Consider the following 20,240-nt stretch of genomic DNA (forward strand, 5'->3'; position numbering starts at 1 on the left):
AACAAAAAATTCAAGCTTCTTTTCCCCTCAAAAAAATTTGAAACATGATTATTCACTCTGTGTTTGTCTAAAGCAAAGTTTCAGAAAAATCAATGGTTTCATGAAGCATTCGGGTTCAGCAAGGGAGTGCCCGTAATGAAAAACTGTTCCTATTGAAGTTTCTCCATTGAACTCAGTTCAGCATCAGATCAATATTCAAGGCTCTGATGGCACTCTGTTCTTTCCCCGTGGAGCCACTAGACTAAGCCGCTTTCTGCACAGACATCTTCCTTTAGGCACTTCCTCACTGCTTGCACCCGCTCCTCTCGGGCAGCTTGGAAATTGATATGTCTGTCACTCTTCTAACTTCTCTTTTGTTTTTCTCCTCCCTCCTTCTCCCCTCCCTGCTCTCCTCCAGGAACCTTCTGCATCATTTCACTGTGCACGTGCGTGGCTGGAATCAACTTTGAGCTCTCCCGCTACCCCCGCTACCTGTATGGACTTCCCGACGACATCAGCCATGGCTATGGCTGGTCCATGTTCTGTGCGTGGGGGGGCCTGGGCCTCACTCTTATCTCTGGCTTCTTCTGCACTCTGGCCCCTTCTGTCCAACCTGTCCCCAGGACCAACCACCCCAAATCTAGACCTGAGAATGGGACAGTGTGCTAAAACAAATAGCAAACAAATACACACACACACAATACATACATATATATATATATATATATGTCTGCGTATGCCTATACATGCATATATATGTATATATAATTATAAATATATATAAAATCTCAAATTAATGCCAGTGCCAAGGTAGAGCTGAGTCCAACACGGCACTCACATCTCCACTGGACTCTGTGTTGCTTCATTCTTTCTCACAGCGATGGGAAAGCTTTTCTCTCACATGGCTCTTCCATCCAACTTTTAACTTCAGCATCATACCTTAGAGGTCAAATGAACCTACAGTTGCACCTACCTACTGCCATTTGGGAAGGGGAAGAGGGAATCCATATGGGGAATCTGGAACCAGAATCTGTACAGGACATGGTGGGAGTGGGAAATGGCGGGGGGGAAAATGACACAAAAAGCGTGTCCATTGCAGCCAGAAGGGAAAATACAAACAGCAAGCAAAGGAGCAAATGAAGCATTTGAGCCACCTCAACAACGTACCTCCTCAAGGCCACTGTCAGAAACCCACCCACTTTCTTTTTCTTTCTTAAAACAAAATGACAGAAAGCCTGTCCTGTCACTGGTTTTGGGGTTTTGTTGGGTTTTTTTCCCTTAAAACACAGAAAACAAAACGGACAAAACATGTGAGGAAAAGCAGACAAGCATTTTCTCTTTGCCTGCCAAACTTTAGAGAGAAGCAAACAAGTAAAAAAAAATAAATAATAAACCCCCACAGATTTAAGAAAATAAAACCAGAAACAGCAACAGCAACAAAAAACTCCAAGAGGACATCTCAGCGGACTTTCCAACAATGCGGTTTTAATCTTCCAGCTGCCTTACATCCAGGCTTACAACTGAGGCTGAACTGCTAATGTAAATGCAGCAGAAGGCCTTTTGAAAATGCTGTGATACATGTGTGTAGAACTTTTTCTTCCCTCTTCCTTTATTTATTTTTTTTAACAAAAAGAAAAATTTAAAACATTGCAATGTGATTGTCCACCAAACCATCCATGCTGTGTTTGTGGCCCAAGACTGAGGCACCGCAAAGGCAGAAACGTGAAGAAATCCATCAGGTCTGAGACAGCACATCTTCTCTGATGGATCTTGGGATGTTTTTTTTGTTTTCATGGAGCATCTGAGGGTTCAGGATGGTGGATCCAGAGGAAAACCGACTAAGGAGAAGGGAGGTGGGGGGAGCCCTGGCAGTTGTTCTTCCCAGATATTTGCTGGAATGGGATTTCATCAAGTTTCCATTTTGGATGTTTAAGACAACTGGGCAAAAGCCATTGCTGAGGAGGTAAAGGGAGCTAATTTCAGTAAGAGAGAAGTAAGAGATGCCTCTCATTGTGTTCATGTATGCCAAATAAGACCTTCCTACATCTTGTCTTTGGAAACTGGATCACTGGATATCTCCACTCTCCATCTGGGAGAACTGTGTACAGATGGACGTGAAAGGGTCAGATGCAGAGAACAGAGATCCATTTCCCATGAGCTTAAGCATTGTATGATATAACTGTGAATCTGCAAATGGAACTCTCTCTCTTTTTTGGTCTTTCTCTTTTTCCTGCTACTCCTCTCCCTATTGTCTCCTTTTTCCTTCACTCTGCTCTTCCCATTGTTCAGGTCATAGGTCCCAGAAGATCTAAATGAACAGCTAAGTCTAGAGAGGTGGGTGAATGCCATTAGAGGAAGGAAAGCATTTTGGCTATGAGGACATTGAGTCCTTGCAGGGGACCAGTGGCTCAGGGGAATGTGGGGAAGAAGGGTCAAGGGTGTAACCAAAGGGACTGAAGAAGGATGACTGAATTGCCATATGCAGGAGTGAGGGCACTGACAAATATACAGACAAAGGGAGACAGGACAAAGAAAAAAGGTCTCCACTAAACCAACCCAACCCAACATGCTCTTAATTCAGGGATAGTACCAGCAATCCTTTTGTACGTGATAGCTGCATGCCATCATGAGTCAATAAAAAGTCATCCTCTGCGTCTAAAAAATCTCACAAGGAGAAGGAGGCAACATATTGAGGCTGTACCTGCTGCACAGAAATGCAGGCATATTAATTTCCAGGTCATACCATTTACTCAAGCTGGCAAGAAACAGTATTGCTTGGTTTAAAAAAATATGGCTAACAAATAATTCTTACACAATAAAATTCCATAGCCAGCTATTCTCCCTGCAGCCCCTCTTCCCCATTACACCTTGTGTGATGATGTTGCTGTATTAACAATACCCTGAGAAATGAAGTTTCTGAAGGGCATGTTGGAGTAGGGTAGATTTGGGTTTCTTTCCTTCTTTCTCAACTACCTAGCTTTTGCTTTTCGTTGTCTACAAATTCCCCAAATATGCCAATGCCAGCTGCTAAGTCAGTGTGTTGCCACTGAAGTGCCATCCCTGTCAACTGAAGTTTCATAATTTCATTTTCCATTAGATGTGACCAGAGAAATTATTTATTTATTCATGTTGAAAATACAAGCCTTGAAGAAACTTCCTTTATAAAGTAGATTGGTTTATTTATTTTTTTTCTGGCAAGGTTTTCAAATAGAGTGGTTTTGAAAAGTTTTGAAACCATTTGACTGTGCAAGTGCCTACTCGGTAAGGAGGATGATAAATTACCATTGAACAGAAGAAGGAAATTTAAAATAAAAACAGCCTTGGAAAGCTAAATGAAAGCTGAAAGCAGAAAACCAATAACTGGAAACCAAGAGAGACCTCATTTCTTTGAGATATGAAAAATTTTGCAAAAAAACAACTTCCCATTAAGATATTATTAGGAAAATTATAGCTGTTTCATTAAAACAGCTTTGAATGCAGACTTTCTTCCTCCTCTGTAGGGCTGAGTGTGATAGGGAAGGTGTTTCATGTGAATACAGATATCTGGAGTGACCCAGGTAAACCAAAGTGCACAGAGGTATCTAGCTGGAGTCCACCATCAGGCCCTGTGGCATGGAAAGCAGTACAGCAGCTCCTGTGATGATGTATCCTTGTGTGGTCCATGAGTGCTCATAGGGTGTATTTTTCTACAGATACAGTTTTGAAAGAGGTATAGCAGTAAGATTTAAAGAAATGGAAGTAATTTTGCTGTTTCACAGATTTTCAAAGCTTTGCTTTCTTTCTGCAGCTGGCACGAAAACAGTTTTGCCTTGATGGAGTATTCTGTGATAGTGTTGGTTTACAAGCTATATATGAGCCTGTGTGTCCATCTGTGTGTGGCAATGGTGGAAGAGGGTTATGATTATTTTCATTGTCAACAGAAAAGTGTTAACCCCGGATCATTGGGCCAGTTCTGTGATTTTCCACTTGCTATAGCACAGGGTCTGTAAGGCCTTTGTGGCTATGGAGCATCTTAAAAACTATGGGAATGTCTGAAGCAGCAGGTGATCATATCACCTTAATCTCCAACTGGATCCCCCAAAACAGTTTGGACTGGTTGTCCAAGCACCAGTTTTCTCATCAATGCTTTAAGTAAGGGCAAAACCCCCTTGGGATATTGTGAATTTTCCTCCGTGCTACTCACAGAACTGGGAGGAGTCCCACGTGCTTCCATACCCTTGAATGGGGCTCACAGCCCCACCACACTTTCTGTTGGCTCCGACTCGTCTTTAGAGCAGGGTTGACTCAAAATACACCTAATTTGTGATGGTTAGTGTCTCCATCTATCCTGAGCCAAAGCACACTCATATCTAGTCTGAGCTTCTGCATTTTGGGGAGGCTTTGAAATATCCTTCTGAACAGAGATTCAAGCTTTTTGACTAGTGCGTGGTTTCTTAGTTGGAGGAGTAGCTAATTAGAAATCTGTTATCTGTTATCCCAGCGTTAAGGGCCTTGACCCCATCCCTCAGAACTGCTCTGGCCAAGTGCCTAGGCATGTGCTTTACTTGGAGCATGTGACTAATCCCCTTAACTTTGGTAGACTATTCATATGCTTCAAGTTAAGAATGTGCTTTCCTGGGTGACATTCAGCTTCCTGCAGAGTCCAGCCCCCGCTCTTCTTTTCCTATCCTCCCCCTGCAGATAAAGTGACACTCTTGTCCTAGCCTGAGGTATCAGCACGTGCTTGGCCTCCCTTTCCATGAGGTGGAAAGGCAGGGTCCATACCTGGCAGGTTCTTTCCTGCATGTGGCCTTTCATGTTGCACTGCTGGGACAACACTTCTCTGTTCTCCAGAGATCATGGAGTCACTTGACTGCAGTGAACACAGATATCACAAAACGCCCATCCCAAGGATGCAGGATGAATTGTCTCAACCCACTGCATTCTGCAGGCTGAGGTTTTGTGTAGGTGACCCTCAGTTATTGTACAGTGACGTTGCCCTGTGACTGCAGCGAGTCAGCTCCAGGGGTTCTGCCGTCCATCCCTGCCAGGGACACTGGATATGAGAGGGGGCTACATGGCAGGAGAACATGTGACATGTGTCCTGCATCTTATGAACTGTATAGGACACCTTCTTCTTCAAGCTAAAGCTGTTTGTGTGTTACATTTCCTGACTCATATTGGCCGCCTGTGTATATCATCTCTCTCTTCTCCCTCTCTGCAAACACACAACTGATCTTCCCTCATCTAAATAAATAGTACAGTCCCTCCAGTTCTTTTTCTAGTTAAGCTTTTTTTCCTTTCATTCCACCCCAGGGACAGTAACAAGTGGATCACAAACCACCAGTGACCAGAGTAATTTCTTTGAAATATTGCTTTTGAAAAGTTACCATTACTTTTTAAAATGTTATTTCGGCTGCAATAACAAATGAAAGGGAAAAAAACCCCACCCTGAGTCTTCTAAACAGAGGATCCTCATCCTCCCAGGATTGAATCTCGAGAGTGCAGGTATTCTGCTGTCCTGTAGATGCAAGTCACTTGGGACCATTTTTAGGTACGGCACATTAGCTGTACAGTTCATTAGATGGTGAATAAAACAATGTTGGTGAGGGAGAGGATTGATATGCAGGGATTCCCAAGCATTCCTGAAAGAACTGTGTCTCCATGGCTGTCCATTTACCCACCATGCAGCGCCGCTGAATCAGGCTCATCCCTGGAGCCCCACTGATAAGCAGAGCTCAGAAGAAAATCACTGTAATCTGTCCTTAATTCTTGAGTGCCAAGCTAACTGCCAGCAGTGAAATGGAGGGAAAATAATATGTTACCAAGTATAGCTTAACTAAAGACATACATTATTTGGGCTCTTTCTTCTGTGTGTCTCTACGTAGGCCTAGAAGAGCTACAGGAATGCTCAGGCACATCACAGGAACCAACCCTGTTGGTTTCCTTGCCCCCAGGTTTCACACTCTTTCATGGCCCAAACCGCTGTGCTCATCCAGCCAGGAAGGGAAGACTCAAGGTGAAAGACTGAGGCAGCTCTGAACGATTGCCAGGTACCACTGAGAGGCAAAGAGTAAAAAGTGTGCATGAAGCACAAGCAGCATGTAAAGATCAGCGATGGATGAATTTCCAAGGTCAGGAACCGAAGTTCAAAAAAGCCTGAAGTTTGATAGCAAACTCCAGGCCAGATCCATAAAATCTTGATTTGGCCAGTCTAAGCTGAAAACTCAAAGCCCAGGGCTCAGCTCAAAACTTACAGCCCCACTGTTTGCAGTTATAGCCAGGAATATAATGCATCTATTCCATAGTCCCTTGAAGTCCATACAAAGATCAGGTGCCTTAGAAAATATTTTAGTGCTGTCTTAGTTAAAAGCGGAAATCAAGCACTTTCACACTCAATATCTATTCTTTGGCTTTAGAAAGAAAGTCATCAGATGTTACCTCCCCCCTCTTTATCCTCCTTCCCCTCCCCAGTTTAGGGTTTCCATTCTGTCTACCCCACTAACACCCCAATCCTACAGCCCTCTTTGGAGCCATAGTTAGAGACTGCAACATTTTTAAAACAAATTCAGGTGGTACCAGGGGACTCTGACAAGCTCGTTGTTGACATCAGTGGGAGAACTGGAGCCTGATACAATGCTGTCAGTCTAACTGCTGTGTGCCTTGCACTAGAGTTTAGGAGTTGGAGACAGAGCATAGACAACTGCCTCAATATAGGCCACAAGAGGGAAATGAAATGCTGGTCACCTCTTTTAAAGCACTCCAGAGTCACAGATCAATTGTCCTTCGTTGTTCAGGGAAGACTTGAAATGAAGATATCAGTCTCAGATAGGTTACCTCCAGGGGAAGGTGGGGGAGTGAAAAAAAGGAAACCCAACAGTAGTCGCTATAGGTAAAAACCGATGGGCATTGGTAGAATTCTGTGAGGACAATCCAATGTCACCTGCAGCATCAGCATCAGTCCCTTCTAGGACTGCATTTTTGTATTTTTCCTTCACTGATTAACACTCCCTCACAGTGGCAGAAAGTGACTTCAAAAATTTTCTTGTATAAGGCGTGTACACATGTGCACCCTCACTCCCCTCCTTCCTTAAACACACACACATGTACATCCCACGTGATGTGGGTGCCAGAGACCTGTAAAAGTGTTCTATGTGGAGAGAAAACACATAGCAAAACGCAGCATAATTGTTTTCCATTCTTTAATACTTAGCTCTGGAGTTGCAGTGCAATTCAGATGCCATCTGTGTCCGTGTTAGGTTGTGTGTGCAGATCACATGGAAACCATCTGCTGAAGATATGCGGGGAAGCACAATACAACTGGGATGAATTTGGTTTTCTCCATCAAAATATGTTTGGAAATTTAGGAAAGAGTTGCCAATGTATCACCTCCAAAGCAGAAACATTTATGATGCCCATAAATTCCACCATGCCCAGAGGCAGTGCCATGGCAGGGCACCACCTAAGTCTTATTTCTGTCCCCAGAGGGTTTGTGCAGGTTGTTGGCTGCACGAGAACCATGGTTAACACTGCTTGGCACAGCAGGGAGCTTCGTATCCTGTGAGTCTAAGTTCTGCCTGTGGCAGCAGGACACAGGAATATCTCTGTAAAGGCAATTCCTTCAAGTGGCCTTGTTATTTTGCCAGCTGGTCAGAAATACCCGATTCTGCAGTAGATGAGATAAAGAGTCAAGCCTTCAAAAACCTGTGGGTTTTTCCCCAGTTTCAAAGTGATATAGACTCCAAGGAGTGTGAGTCAGACATGGCTTAGTCTCCTGGGACCAGATACACAAAAAAGCCTAAACATCCAATTCCTCCCTAGACAGTGAAAACACTAAATGCCTTTGGTGCCTACATATAGTTTTTTAAAAAATCATATATGCTTCTAATTTGCTTAAGCTCTTGTGATGTTTTATCTCAAGAAGAATTTTTTTCTGGCTCTAGAGCATAAGGCTGTATTTTTTTTACAAAGGGTTATTCATTAACAATACAGATCATAAGAAAAAGGTTTGAGTAATCAGAACAATAAAAGTGCAGCCTTAGACTATTCAGTTAGAATGTACTGAATTATTTATAACTCCTGGGCACCAACAGCAATCACAGATATCTAATTTAAACTGTTACTATTTTTATTTGGCCATTTCCATCACTTAGAGTGTTTATAGCTATGTATTTGTGGTTTGATCTTTTGTGGAACAAAATTTCCCCTGTTTACATGGAAAAGCATATTTGGGAACTTCTGGAGGTATTTTTTTGCGGTAACTTTAATTATTTTAAAGCATTTTGAGGCCTAGTATGACAAATGTTACAACTTTCAAAACTGTAAACTGTACCTAAAATGGGCTTGAACTTTCAGTTCTTTCTCTAGTAAAATTCCCTTTGATTACAGGTCATTGGAATCAAAGGGAAATTTGCTTCATTAACAGCTGTAAGACTGGGTCCTATTTATATGTACATGTGATGATGGGACTTATGTAGCGGGAATGTACTTAAATGTCAGCCCACTTGAGGATCTTTTGGATAGACACAGGAACAGTCACTGCTAAGTCACTCCAACTATATACCGATCTCTTTTGTAAAAAACAACCATTATACTTGTGTGTGGCTGAAATAAAGCAGTAGTAAATCTAGCCCTTAGGCTGACACACATATACATGTATATATGTGTATATCTGTATATATATTTGTAAATTTCTGAAAAATGTCCATAGCTTCATGATTGCCTGAAATAACCTGAGGCTGATGTACAGAATTTCAGGCAAAGGACTGTTTCTTTTTCACAATCCTCATTTATCTCAGATTTCAATCAAAACAAACTAAAAAAATACTATTTCCCAGGAAAATCCTCATTTTGCCATTGCACCAGCTGAGGAGGGGTACCACGCTCAAGTCAGCGGCACGCACATCCACACATGTACATCCAGTCCAAGGACTGGGTCTCAAGGGCTTTTTTAAGGAAAAGAAATGGGCTGAAAAAGCAATGGCAGAATTTCTGTTCAGCAGTAGCTCCCTCAATTGACTCACTTGTCCTTTATTTAGAGGCCCTTTGTAGGGATGCTGTTCTGCACTAGGTGTATGTTCATGAGGAGCACCTTTGGGGGTGACCTCAAGCTACACAAAGGCTGGGATTTTCTGACCTGCATTTGTCCCCCCTAACCTTAGGCACTTAACTGAGCTCTTTGTGCTGATGGGCTCATTTCTCTTGGTTTCTTGTACAGGTGGTGAAGAGACACAGTCACTTACAGATGGTGACCCAGAAAAACTCACACCTAATTCAGCTGTAGGAGCTCCTTCTCGCTTCATGCAGTGACCACTCACCTCTCTTGGGTGGTCCCAAAATCTTAAAAGATCTTAAATCCTGGTGAGATGAATCGGGTACCTAGTGCAGAAAAGCATCCATATGGAGATCAGCCATGTCCCTGTGCTTCAGGTGCATGGCCTGGGCTCACCATGTAAAACACAGGTTTAATTGTGAAAGGCTGCTGGAACAATAGGAGGTGTTCACTACAGCCTTCCCCTCCCAAACTGCAATATGACTGCAAAGGACAGGGCTTGCCCCAAACCCGGGGTGTAGTATTTGAGGTGAGTTCCTTGTCCTGTTCTCCAGGCACAGACGACTGGGTGGTCCCAGTGCTGGAGGTCAGAGATCTTTGGTCTGAACTCTTCACCTTTCTCTGTCAGTCATAGGCATTGCTGAAGCAGTTCAAAGAGTGAATTTACATCTTAAAAGTTTGAATGGCTGAGCTGTTCAAAGGTTAATTTCTTGCTCTGCCCCCCAACTGGCCTGAAAAAGTCATCTAGCTGGTAGTGATAATCAAAAAATTCTCCTCCAAGGTACAGTTTGGGTAGTTTCATATTCTTTCTTTCAATGTTAATAACTGCTTTACAAACAGCTTACATGGAGATTAAAGAGATTGCAATTTCATCCCTTATTGTTGGGATTATAGTTGTCCTCAGAAAAACCAAACTGAGGACTCAACAAGAGAATGAACTGTGACTGTATTATTCAGAAAGCTGCTCTGACAAGGCTGAACATACGTCTCCATCTCATGGTGAGAGTCTCTCAGAGCCAAAATTTGGAATTGCATATTGATAGGCAGCCTGGCTGGAAGGATCAGCAATTTAATCTAGTACAAGAACTCTGGAACTCTTGTATATTCCCATATTTTACCTGAATAACGCAAACACAGAGGAGTGGGAAACGTAAACTGATTTCTGAAAACTCTAGGGCTAAGGGAACTTTGGATCTTGTGTCAATGTATGGTCACTACTATTTGTTTCTACAGCTAAATTTAAGTCAGTGACTCGACAATTTTCACCCATCTCTCAGACCAACTTAATTTTTAAAAATACTGTTAAGACAAGAAGGACTTCAGCTGGCCTGCAGGGACCTGTAAAGTACTGTGTACCAGTGCTTAAGGAAAGACTTTAGCTAGAATGTGGAAGATAAAGCTGAGTTCCAGGGATCAAATGTTGTTTTCAACATGGTACCACCCTGCCCAAGCTGTAGTGTATCATTCTGACATTCTTCTCCTGTTCTCCCTTTCCCTTTTTTGAGGAGTAAGATATGTATCTCTCTCTCCCTCTCTTCTTTTTCCTCCCCATGTGTGAGAATATAGACATACTTCCTGTAAAGACATTTTTCTCTGAATCCCATTCCATACCAGCTCTTGCATATGTGACTGTTTTGTTATTTGAGATGTCTGTGAAAAAGAAATAAAGGCTTTAAGAGTGAACTCTGGAAATGAGGAGGAGCTTGAGAATAAACCAAGTTTAAGGATGCAGCACCATTTTCTGCAAGACTTTTCAGAATGTTCTTAAATTCTCGTCATCACCCTCCTGCCCTCCCTCTCTGTGAGAGGAATGAGGAGGGTTCTGGAATGTGGGACTCTCAAAGTTTGCTCTTTCAACTGTTGACTCACGGTATCCCACAAGGGTTTTGCAGAGTTTTCGGAGTTTTACTGTCAAAGAAAACCTCCTTTTAAAAGGTGATGAAGTCAATGCCCAACATCACGTGGGAGGAGGCTCTAAAAGGTGATTCTGTCCCAGTTTATCTTTCTTTCCCATTCTTTACAACAGCCCTGTGTGTCCAGCCATGCACATTCTCCTCCCTGCTGGGTTCACTTTGCCAAGAGTGTATCTTGCCAAGAGGGGCCTGCCCTGACCCCTCACCTCCCTGATGCACTTGGATTATCTTCTTGGATAATTTTCCACTTACTCTTATAAAAACCTGTCTCACCTCCTAGTGAAAGCCATAACCACTCCTGTGACCCTGCTGCAGAGAGGGAATGCACAGGCTCCTGTGGGACAGCAGCAAGGCCTGGCACCAGGATGATCCTGGGGCTAAGGCAGGGGGACAAGTGGAGCTCCCACGGCCACCTGACATCAGAGAGCTACAGTGTCACCCCCGTGCTGCTCTTGAGCCACTCGGCCAGTTCAGCATGTGGGTCTGACTCCTCGCTCTCTCCCACTTGTGCCCATGGCAAATGGCTGCAGATGTGGCAAAACACTCCTGTGTGAAGGCATGAGCATTTCACACAAGAGTCAGTGAGAAATTAGACTCACTGGACTCCCCTCTGTCCACAGTATGTGCATCTCATGCAGATACTTGCTCTTTAGGATTTCTTCTGCCCCAAGTAATATTCACCCTAACCATGAGATACCACATTGCCAAAAGTTTTTGGAGGGTTCCCCTCTCCTGACTTCCTCATTGGTCCTTTTTTCCTCATGAATTTTTTTTTCTTGCTCAGAAATGAAACAACTCCCATAATCATCCTTTGATGAGGAGAAAAGTAGCAATCATCACTGTCTCTAATTGACAGCTTGGGAAGCTTAGGATAATAATTCACTTAAATGCCTGCAAATTGAAGTATGTCAGCACTTTCCTAGGACATTCCCGAGTACAATAATATGACTGGTACAAGACATTTGTCATGTGGGTATGTCTTGGCCAGATGTTTATGTTTCCTCTAAGTGCAGTACGCACACATCAAAGCTGGATTAGAAAAGATCTAATATGCCACAATACTCAGGCGTATTCAGAGAAATGCAGTGATACATTGCATTTATCTGGCATATTTTCTCTTTAGAAAATTTTACAAGTATGAGTCACATCAGACCTGTCTGAGGCAGGTAGGTATTTTAGCCATTTTGGAGATGGGAAGCCAAAAGCCTGGGAAAAGACCAGATGTTTAGTGATTTGATGCCCCCTCACAACTTCTACCAGCTGCAGGTGGAGCCTTCTGTTTTCAGCACTTTTGAAAATCCAGACTGTAGCCGGTTTATTCAAATCTGCAGTGGCTGTAAATATGAAACCCAGGATTAGGACGCTCAGGATCCTGACTTCTTCAGAGCACTGCTACAGAGCTTTGATCCCACAAAGCACTTGCCTAATTTCAAACATAAAGGTCCCATTAAGGATGCCGTGCTCAAAGCTAGGCACATGCCTAAGTGCTTTGCTAGATTGGGAATTACATTGAAATATATTAAACTTCAGCATATTTTGAAAAATCCGAAACAGTGTCCATTTCTGATTATGTTTTGGGCACTGTCGAGGACATTTGAACTGTGTATGCAGCTGCTCAACCAAGTGGAGCACTTTTTAGCCAATACATGCAGAGTTTAATGAGTTTCGGGTAGTAGCATCCATTTGTCAGAAGTAATTGAGAGTGACATGTCCTGCAAGGTTGGGACTTTTGTGCTGCTGCAAGAGGCAAAGTGGCTCCTGTGGCCATCGGTGCTAACAATACATCAACAACCACTGACTATTGCGTTAGGTCCTTCTGGTGAGATGTGAGTGTGGTGGCTAATTTCACAAGTAATGTGACATCTTATCAAGTGTGTTGTACTTTTCCATTTCTTCCTGTAATCTGTTGCAGCAGAGGTGAACAGAAGTTGTTTAAACGTGGAACAACCCCAAATTTCTTGTTCTGTTAATCCAAGGTGCTAATCTGCAGACACACGGGTGTTTGTGTACATGCATCGGTGTTTGCAGGACTGTAGCCCTGAAGGAACATTTTAGTGGCAGGGTTGAGATCAGGGAACTAACAGGGGGAATGAACAAACCCCCATAACTTTGAAAGACAAAAGTTGCAGAAAGCATCACAGGACTTTGCCAAAAAACTGGCTACATCTTACAATTTTCCTTTCGTTTTGATTTTGTTTGGTTTTGGTTTTATCCAGATTGGCACAGAATATTGTATTTCCATCAATTAAAAACTTTTCTGGTAACTAACTAAACAACTTGTTCATGGAAAATTAAAAAATAAATAAGTAAACTGTCAGTTGTGGAATGTAAACTGATTAAACAAATAAAAAAAATCATGTTGTGTGTTTTAAGCGGCTGTGTCTGCTTGTGTCAGGAGCGGAGCTGGGCGCCTTTCACCAATGCCCACGCTCGGCTGAAGGATGGAGGACAAAGAGCATAACTGGAAGGTGGGTGGTCTCTGAGCAATAGGGTAGTGGAAATGCTCTTTTAAAACCAGCAGTAATGAAGATTAGATGGCTTCTGATCAGAAACAGCATACGAAACATTACAAACACAACCAGTATCTCAACCTGACTATTTATGAGGAGGTTTTCTGCCTGCCATAGAAAAGATTGATTCCTGCTGGAGCCTTAGTGTTAGAGTATTGCATGTACTCTAAGTACTCTAACACCATTAATCTCTTTGTGTGTTGAAGTCTGTGATTTGATTGAAATGTATAAAGACATCACAGTAGTTCAGCTCCCACCTTCCCCCAGTAAATAAACAACTAAAACCAAATATGGAATACAGCCTGTCGGGTTTCTAGAGCTCAGCTGTGAGGGCTTTGGGAAACCTGGCAGGCACAGCTCTGCACTGATATTAGTGCTTCCTCATTGCACTTGTATCCTCAGGCCAACAACAGCACATCGGACACACATTTTCTGTACGGCTTGGAGTGTGCAACTAGAGTCGGGCTGCAGGTGTCCCAGACTGAACACCCAAAGGTCAGGGTATTCATAACAAATGGAAAGGTACAAAAACTACCCCAAATGTATAAAAAAAGAAATGAAAAGAAATAAACAAAAGTGCTTGCAACTGTCCTAGCAGAAGAAAAGCAAGAGAGTAGATAGGAGAGAAAACCACAACTTCATTTCTTTTTTAATCAGTGAGTTTAAAATGAATTAACCTAGAACTAAACTATTACAAAAAATGATGGCAAGGCATTTTTAGTACACGATTATTTTGTGGGTTATGGTGTTAAATATTAAAACTGTCTGTGTTGGCTCTTTTTACCTGATTTAGGCATTGTACCTCTCAAGACCTGACAGTCAAAAATAAGGAGGCACCTAAAACATCCTGACAGGTGGCTGATGGTTCTTCCCAAGCTGACTGTTTTTTTAGTGACAGACTTTGGGTTGTAGCAACTGCAAACACTCCCCTGCAGTTCCCAGGATGGAGTCCTTCCTGCCCCAAAGAAGTTCTGTCTAAAATATCAGCTGCAGTAAGGAAATGACAGGTCAGAATGGAGAAGCATAAAAGGAAATTCTCTGTCAAAAATCTCATCAGTACTGGCATAAATTCCTTGACATCTTCCCTGCCAGAAATGGCTGAAGAAGGGAGAAATCTTGGTGATATACTAAACACAGAACTCAAAGAATGTGCCTATTTTTGCCACATTTCAAGAGAACACACTTGTCTTACTTATGCTTATGCCCTGCCTGCTCCTCTGAATAAAATCCATGGGACAAAGTGGAGAGCAGGAGTGGGGAAGAGCTGGACGGGGGGTGCAGAAGCTGGCAACCCCCAAAAGGCAAATGAAGGGACCAAAGGTTTTATAGTGGCATATCCAGCACCATGAGGTATTAAAACCCTTTTGATTAAAAGTCTGCTCTCCTTGCCTACTCCTGCCTGTGCCAGCAGGCACAGCCACCCACCCAGAACGAAACCTCTCCAGTTTAGCAGCCAACACCAGTGGTCGGGGCTGCTCAGGTCTTTGCCCTCTGCCATCAGCAGAGGCAACATGATTCATCAGTGCTAAAAATGGAAGTCAGCAGAGCTTGCTTTGTGGCAAGGGGGAAAGCAGGTGCCCTCTCTCATGGTAGTGATGGCACGGAAGGCCTCAGGAGTGTGGCCGCCGGGGCAGAGGGCTCAGCTGCTCAGTGCTTGTACGGGAAAGAGGGAAGAAGAACATGAATGTAAGGAGCCAGCTGCTCCTTCAAGGTTGAGCTAGAGATGCTGTTGTGGAAAGGCCTGCATTGCAGAAACAGAGTGGCCTGACTTCAAGAAAAAATTGTGCATAAACTGCCAGGTTTGCATTAGCCACTTGAGGGCTGAATTTTAACCCCCCAGTGCACAGTTACTCCCTGCAGTGCCTGGGTTGCTCAGCCCTGCTGCTGCCAGCTCTGTGGTGCTTTGCAGGCTGCTGCTCATGTCCTGGGGTCTGGCTCTCTGTCCGGAGAGGATATATCAGGCAGAGCCATAGGATCACACAGAAGCCTGCAATCCAGCTAAACAAAGCAGACAGCGAGTGAGACAAGGGAAGATTCATTAACTGTAGTTCACCACAGACGGAACAGAGAATAGAGGGATTTGAATAACCCAACATCACCCAAGCTGCCCATGGCAGAGCAGGGGCTTGCTGTGCCCTTGTTAGGCTGTCTCAGGCAGGAAGACAAGGGCTGAGGTTGCCTTACACAGACACTTCCCCCCTGCCATGCTGGGCAGCTGGACTTGGCAGCTCACAGTTTGGGAAGTGTAGCAGGAGCGCTCATCTCTCATGGTCCAGTTCCTGCTTTGGATTAGCACCATCTATTCAAGATTCCAGCTGTAACTACTGAATTAGAAAGGAAAGTAGTGAAAATTTTGAGAATTGCATTTAGGAGAAAGAAATTCTCTTGTCAGCTTCTTCTGCAACACCGTGGGGCCTTGGTAGGTCAAACAGAGGGAGAGGGGGCAACAACTCCAGTTCTTCAGAGCAGAGAAATCCCTCGCTATGTCACTGAGCAGCACCCCAAAGTGCAGCTTTCCCTTGAGTATCTGCTAATGTTTTGTGCCCACCCAGGAGCGAGGACCCCCTCACTGAAATGCAACTGTTCTGTTTCAGAGGCAGGATGATCTCAGGGTGACCTTTCTTGTCAGACACACGTGATAACTGCAGCAGGCTGGGGCTGCGTGGGGTGAGGATGCTGGTAATGAAATGCATTCATAGGTCGACACTCATTATTCTGTTACATTATTGGGCTCTTCCCCAGGGGCCCTCTAAAGAGTCATGGTTGAGCTCTTCTTCTGCAGAGACGAAAACCAGACCACCTAACAAGCTACATTTACTAAAATTTTTGCTCCTTCCCTGCTCAGAGGGAGTATGGTCTTATTCATTTTCATGAGACAGAAGTGGAAGAACTATGCCAGCTCAACAATGATTTTATCAGCCTGCTAACCTATGCCAAACAAAGCAGTGAGCCTGTCTCCAGCCAGCAGTGACAGAGGCTGCTGCCACCCCAGAGGTCACCACGCAGGCCACTGGCTTGGCCCAGCGTCCCCAGCATGCCTCAAACACCCTCTCTCTGCTACTCTGCAGCTTCTATTGACCAGCAAATGTTGACCACTGACCGCTTCTTTGTAAAAAACCGCACTTTTCCTTTGTCTGCTTAATTCCCTGCTATTTCTTCCCATCCTCAGATAAACCCTTGGTCTTCTCAGTTCTGAAATTCAAAGTGGATGTCACGGGGAGCAAGGATGTCACCTGGAGCTGGCTGCTCAGAGTGAAGCCTGCATTGGCTGTGATAGCAAAGCCCTCTGACAGAGCTCAGCTCTTTACCAGGAAATGAGCTGGTGGCCCAAGGGCATGCCCAGCGGCGTGAGAGCTCTACTGCCAGCAGATAGGGTCAGAAAGAGGTCACAGTCTCTAAGCTTTGGGCCATCATCTCTCCACTGCTAAGCTCCCCAGAGACAACCCTTTCAGCCAAAGATGATGGTGGGTGTTTCAGGAAGTATTAGACAGGAGAACTGAAGGCACTAAGGATCCTGCTTAGGCTTTTGCTATCTGTTCACAGCAATACTCAAAATGCATGCCAGGAACATAAAGGGAGAAATAATAAACCCTGATATAGGGAGCATTTAGAAAGGCAGAGGCAGCCAAAGGGGGAGAGAAGGGAATAAAACACAAAAGCAAGGTCTTCATAGTGACAGTCGGTACTTGGAGCTGGCCATACATATTTGAAACCACTGTGCACAGAAAGCCATTTAGTACTTCCATGCCTTCTAATGACTCATAAATAGAAGACACACACACAGGGACACACACACGCCCTCAATGGGTAGGTAAAACATGAAACAAAAACGAATATCCACCTTCACGGCAAGGCAGATTTCCTTCTGTTATGGTTTCTTACAAGCTTCCTGCAAACCTGTCAGAGAAAAGGAGGCTGAGAGTGAAACGTGTTGCTCTGTGCAGTGAACAAAGCCTTGACTTCTCAGACTTTTTACATCTGGGGTGTCTCTGACAGGCTGCAGCTTCTGCTTCATTTAACATAGTTTGTTTCCTTTGGGAATTCTCTACTCACAATGTTTGCAGCAAGAAACACCATGTGCTGAGGTTTATGAAGAGCTTTCAAACAGAAGGGGTGACTGGTGAGTCCTTCCTTCCTTCCCTTCTGTCACATGGAGATTCATGCATTACCTTGCACTTTTTGTCTCTTCCCAGCTACCAACTTTCACAAACAGAAATTTAAATATTTTTGAGAATTCTAGTGCTCCATCAAACTTGTTTGCAAATAGCCAGTGGATTCAAGGTTTGATGGGGACAGATGGACAGACATGAAGCGACAGAACCTTCATTTCCTTAGGAAACCAGTCTAAAAATACTACGTTCAGAGCTCAGCTTTTTCCTTGAAGATGTGCAGTGTCCCAGGAGGCCCAGCCAAGCCAGGGGACACAGGTGGTGGCAGCAGCTCTGTGTCCTGGGTGACACCTTTGCCCATCACAGCTGGCATTGCCGCTCCTGCCAAAGGTGCGGCGCATTGGCTCTTCCTTTCATCCGGGAGGCTCTGTCGTTGTTGAGATCTTTGCTCCGGGACTGAGTCCCCAAGAGGAGCCCACCAGGGAGGATGATATGGGAACATTCATGGTTGCAATGGAGATCCACGTTATCTGAGACAGGATCTGAATGCTTCCAAAATACACCTGGCAAGTTGAAACACATCTGCAGAGAGGGGAAGATGCCCAGAGGGAAGACGTATTTCAGGTCAGGCAGTCAGCCAGGCTTTCCTTCCTCCTCCAGCTGTAACAGCACCACCCAGAATGGCCTCGCAGGAAACCTTGCAACCCACCTGCCTGCCTTACTTTGCCCACCAGTAAGCAGGAATAGAGGCTAACATCTGCAAGAGCTTATTGTGAAATCTACTGAGGTAGTGCTGCACAAATGTTGCCAGGTGGCACAGTCCCAGACTGTAAAAAAAGAGTCCCTTTTTGCCATTTTGCCAGTAACAACAAATTAATTTTCACCAGCCCCACAACTTCTCTGCAGAGCTAGATCTGAGCTGCACATTTATTAGGAACGTGCTCATCTATTTGTGAACACAGAGCGTGCTCCTGTGGCCCAGGGTCTCACAGGACTTGGTAATGGGAGTGCAGGAGGTCATGCACCAGGTTCACTGCCTGGCCTGCCTGGGGAGAGGGGAAAAGGAGGAGGGGAGCAGTGCTCTACCTCCAGGCAGTGCTGAGGTGGCTGCCAGTGCTTGGCCCCTGGGAAATGTTCCCAGCTGGCACTGAGGATGGCTCTTGATTGTCCTGTCAGACCTTTGCTGACAAGTACTTAAATTGAGCGAGTTCATCCCATAAAATTTAAGGAAGAAGTGAGAGGACAGAAGAATGAAAAGCAAGGTATTTTTCTTTTAGCACCTCTCTTTTTCTCATTTTCTCCTGAGGTGTCAGCACCTTAAATAAAAGGCCGTTTACTGCCTCACTGTTGTCTGCATCCAGCCACAAATAGCACCACTGGTGCAAACAGACCAAGGTCTCAGCTAGCCAGCTCTGCCCTCAAGGATGTCACCTCTGTGCAGAGCCCTTTGTTCTCCTTCCCCTCATTTCTCCTTTGCTGTCACATTCACTCCTGCCAGTTTGGAAAACACCCGCCTTTTGCTTGCAGAGAGCAGAGGAGGTTGAGGGTAAACCCGCTTCCCAAGGTCTGCAGCTTAGCTTCCATCTCACCAAGAGAATGGCCAGGAAGGGAACCACGCTACTGATTTCCAGTTTCTCATGGTTCATTCCAAATTTGCGAGCCACAGTGAGAGCTGGCAAAGTATTGCTCTGTCCCAGCTCCCTCCTGCAGCCCCAAGAAGGGTTGGCTGGAAAGAGATCTCCTACAAATTCTGCATTCTGGGGAGCCCCCATTAAGCAAGTGTGAGGGTGTTGGAGATCAGAAGCCCCCCTCTCAGCAGTGCCAGGCAGAGTAAGGAGACAGGAAGAGGATGAAACAGGGTCCTGAGTGGAACGTGCAGCCAGGCAGAGCACTGGGCTTGCAGATCGCTCCCAACCACATCACAAACACTGAACCAGGGGCACACGTTGCTTTTTTCCCTAAGTTGATTGCATTTTTGCATTTCCTGACTGAGCCCAGACAGGACTGCAGCAGAACAAATACTGTCAGCATGCAATTCAGGACAGAGGGGGAGCTTTGACCTCTTGTTCCTCCTCACATACCAGAAGACTTGCACCACTTTGAACAGCATAGTGGGAGCACCTGTGGCCTGGGACCTGCCTCATTTCTCCTAAAACTGGTAGCATACATCTTCTGTGATGTATTTCTCTACAGGAGCACAGTCACAGGCCAGGGTAGCCCAGACAAGAGGGTCACACAACATGAATGAGAAAAGGACAAGAGATTTACAGGCCGTCATACCAGCAGGGGTGTGATATTATCCTTCAACTTCCCATTTTATTCTTTCTTTAAAGATCTAGGAGAGTTTTATATTTTTAAACCCCCTTATTTGTTATCCCTTTGCCCATTTTGCTAAAAGATGTACCTGGGTATCTCTGTATTTCTTTTTTATTATATTTGCAGTAGTAGTACTGAATTATTGAGCTAAATGCCAACTTGCATATTAAAACAAAGAGAGATGTCAAGTATTTGTAGGAATACAGACTAGGAAGGTGCCAGGCCAGCACAGAAAGGCAATGACCAGCAGCCTCTCCAGAGTCCAAACTACATCCAGGCTCCTCTCTCTGCCTTGGTCTTCTCTCACACAGCAATTTGCACATACACAGATGTATACAACATCCCATCCCCTCACTGATTTAATGGGATCTACTGTACTTCA

General features: G+C 44.4%; 1 protein-coding gene across 5 annotated transcripts in view; it reads left to right on the top strand.

Moving 5' to 3' along the window:
• Nucleotides 1-20,240, top strand: part of TMEM178B (transmembrane protein 178B) — a 241,105-nt gene that overhangs the window by 217,776 nt on the left and 3,089 nt on the right. For 3 of the 5 annotated variants that reach the window (XM_032688130.1, XM_032688131.1, XM_032688132.1), the window contains one exon: nt 398-13,295. In XM_032688130.1, coding sequence (XP_032544021.1) covers nt 398-648 — 251 coding nt within the window. In that variant the 3' untranslated portion in view covers nt 649-13,295. Of the gene's footprint in view, nt 1-397; nt 13,296-13,318; nt 13,569-20,240 lie in introns of those variants that run through there. The other 2 variants (XM_032688134.1, XM_032688133.1) reach the window with 2 other exon arrangements.

This window comes from Chiroxiphia lanceolata, chromosome 5, assembly GCF_009829145.1.
Source record: "Chiroxiphia lanceolata isolate bChiLan1 chromosome 5, bChiLan1.pri, whole genome shotgun sequence".
In the NCBI taxonomy this organism is placed as follows: Eukaryota; Metazoa; Chordata; class Aves; order Passeriformes; family Pipridae; genus Chiroxiphia; species Chiroxiphia lanceolata.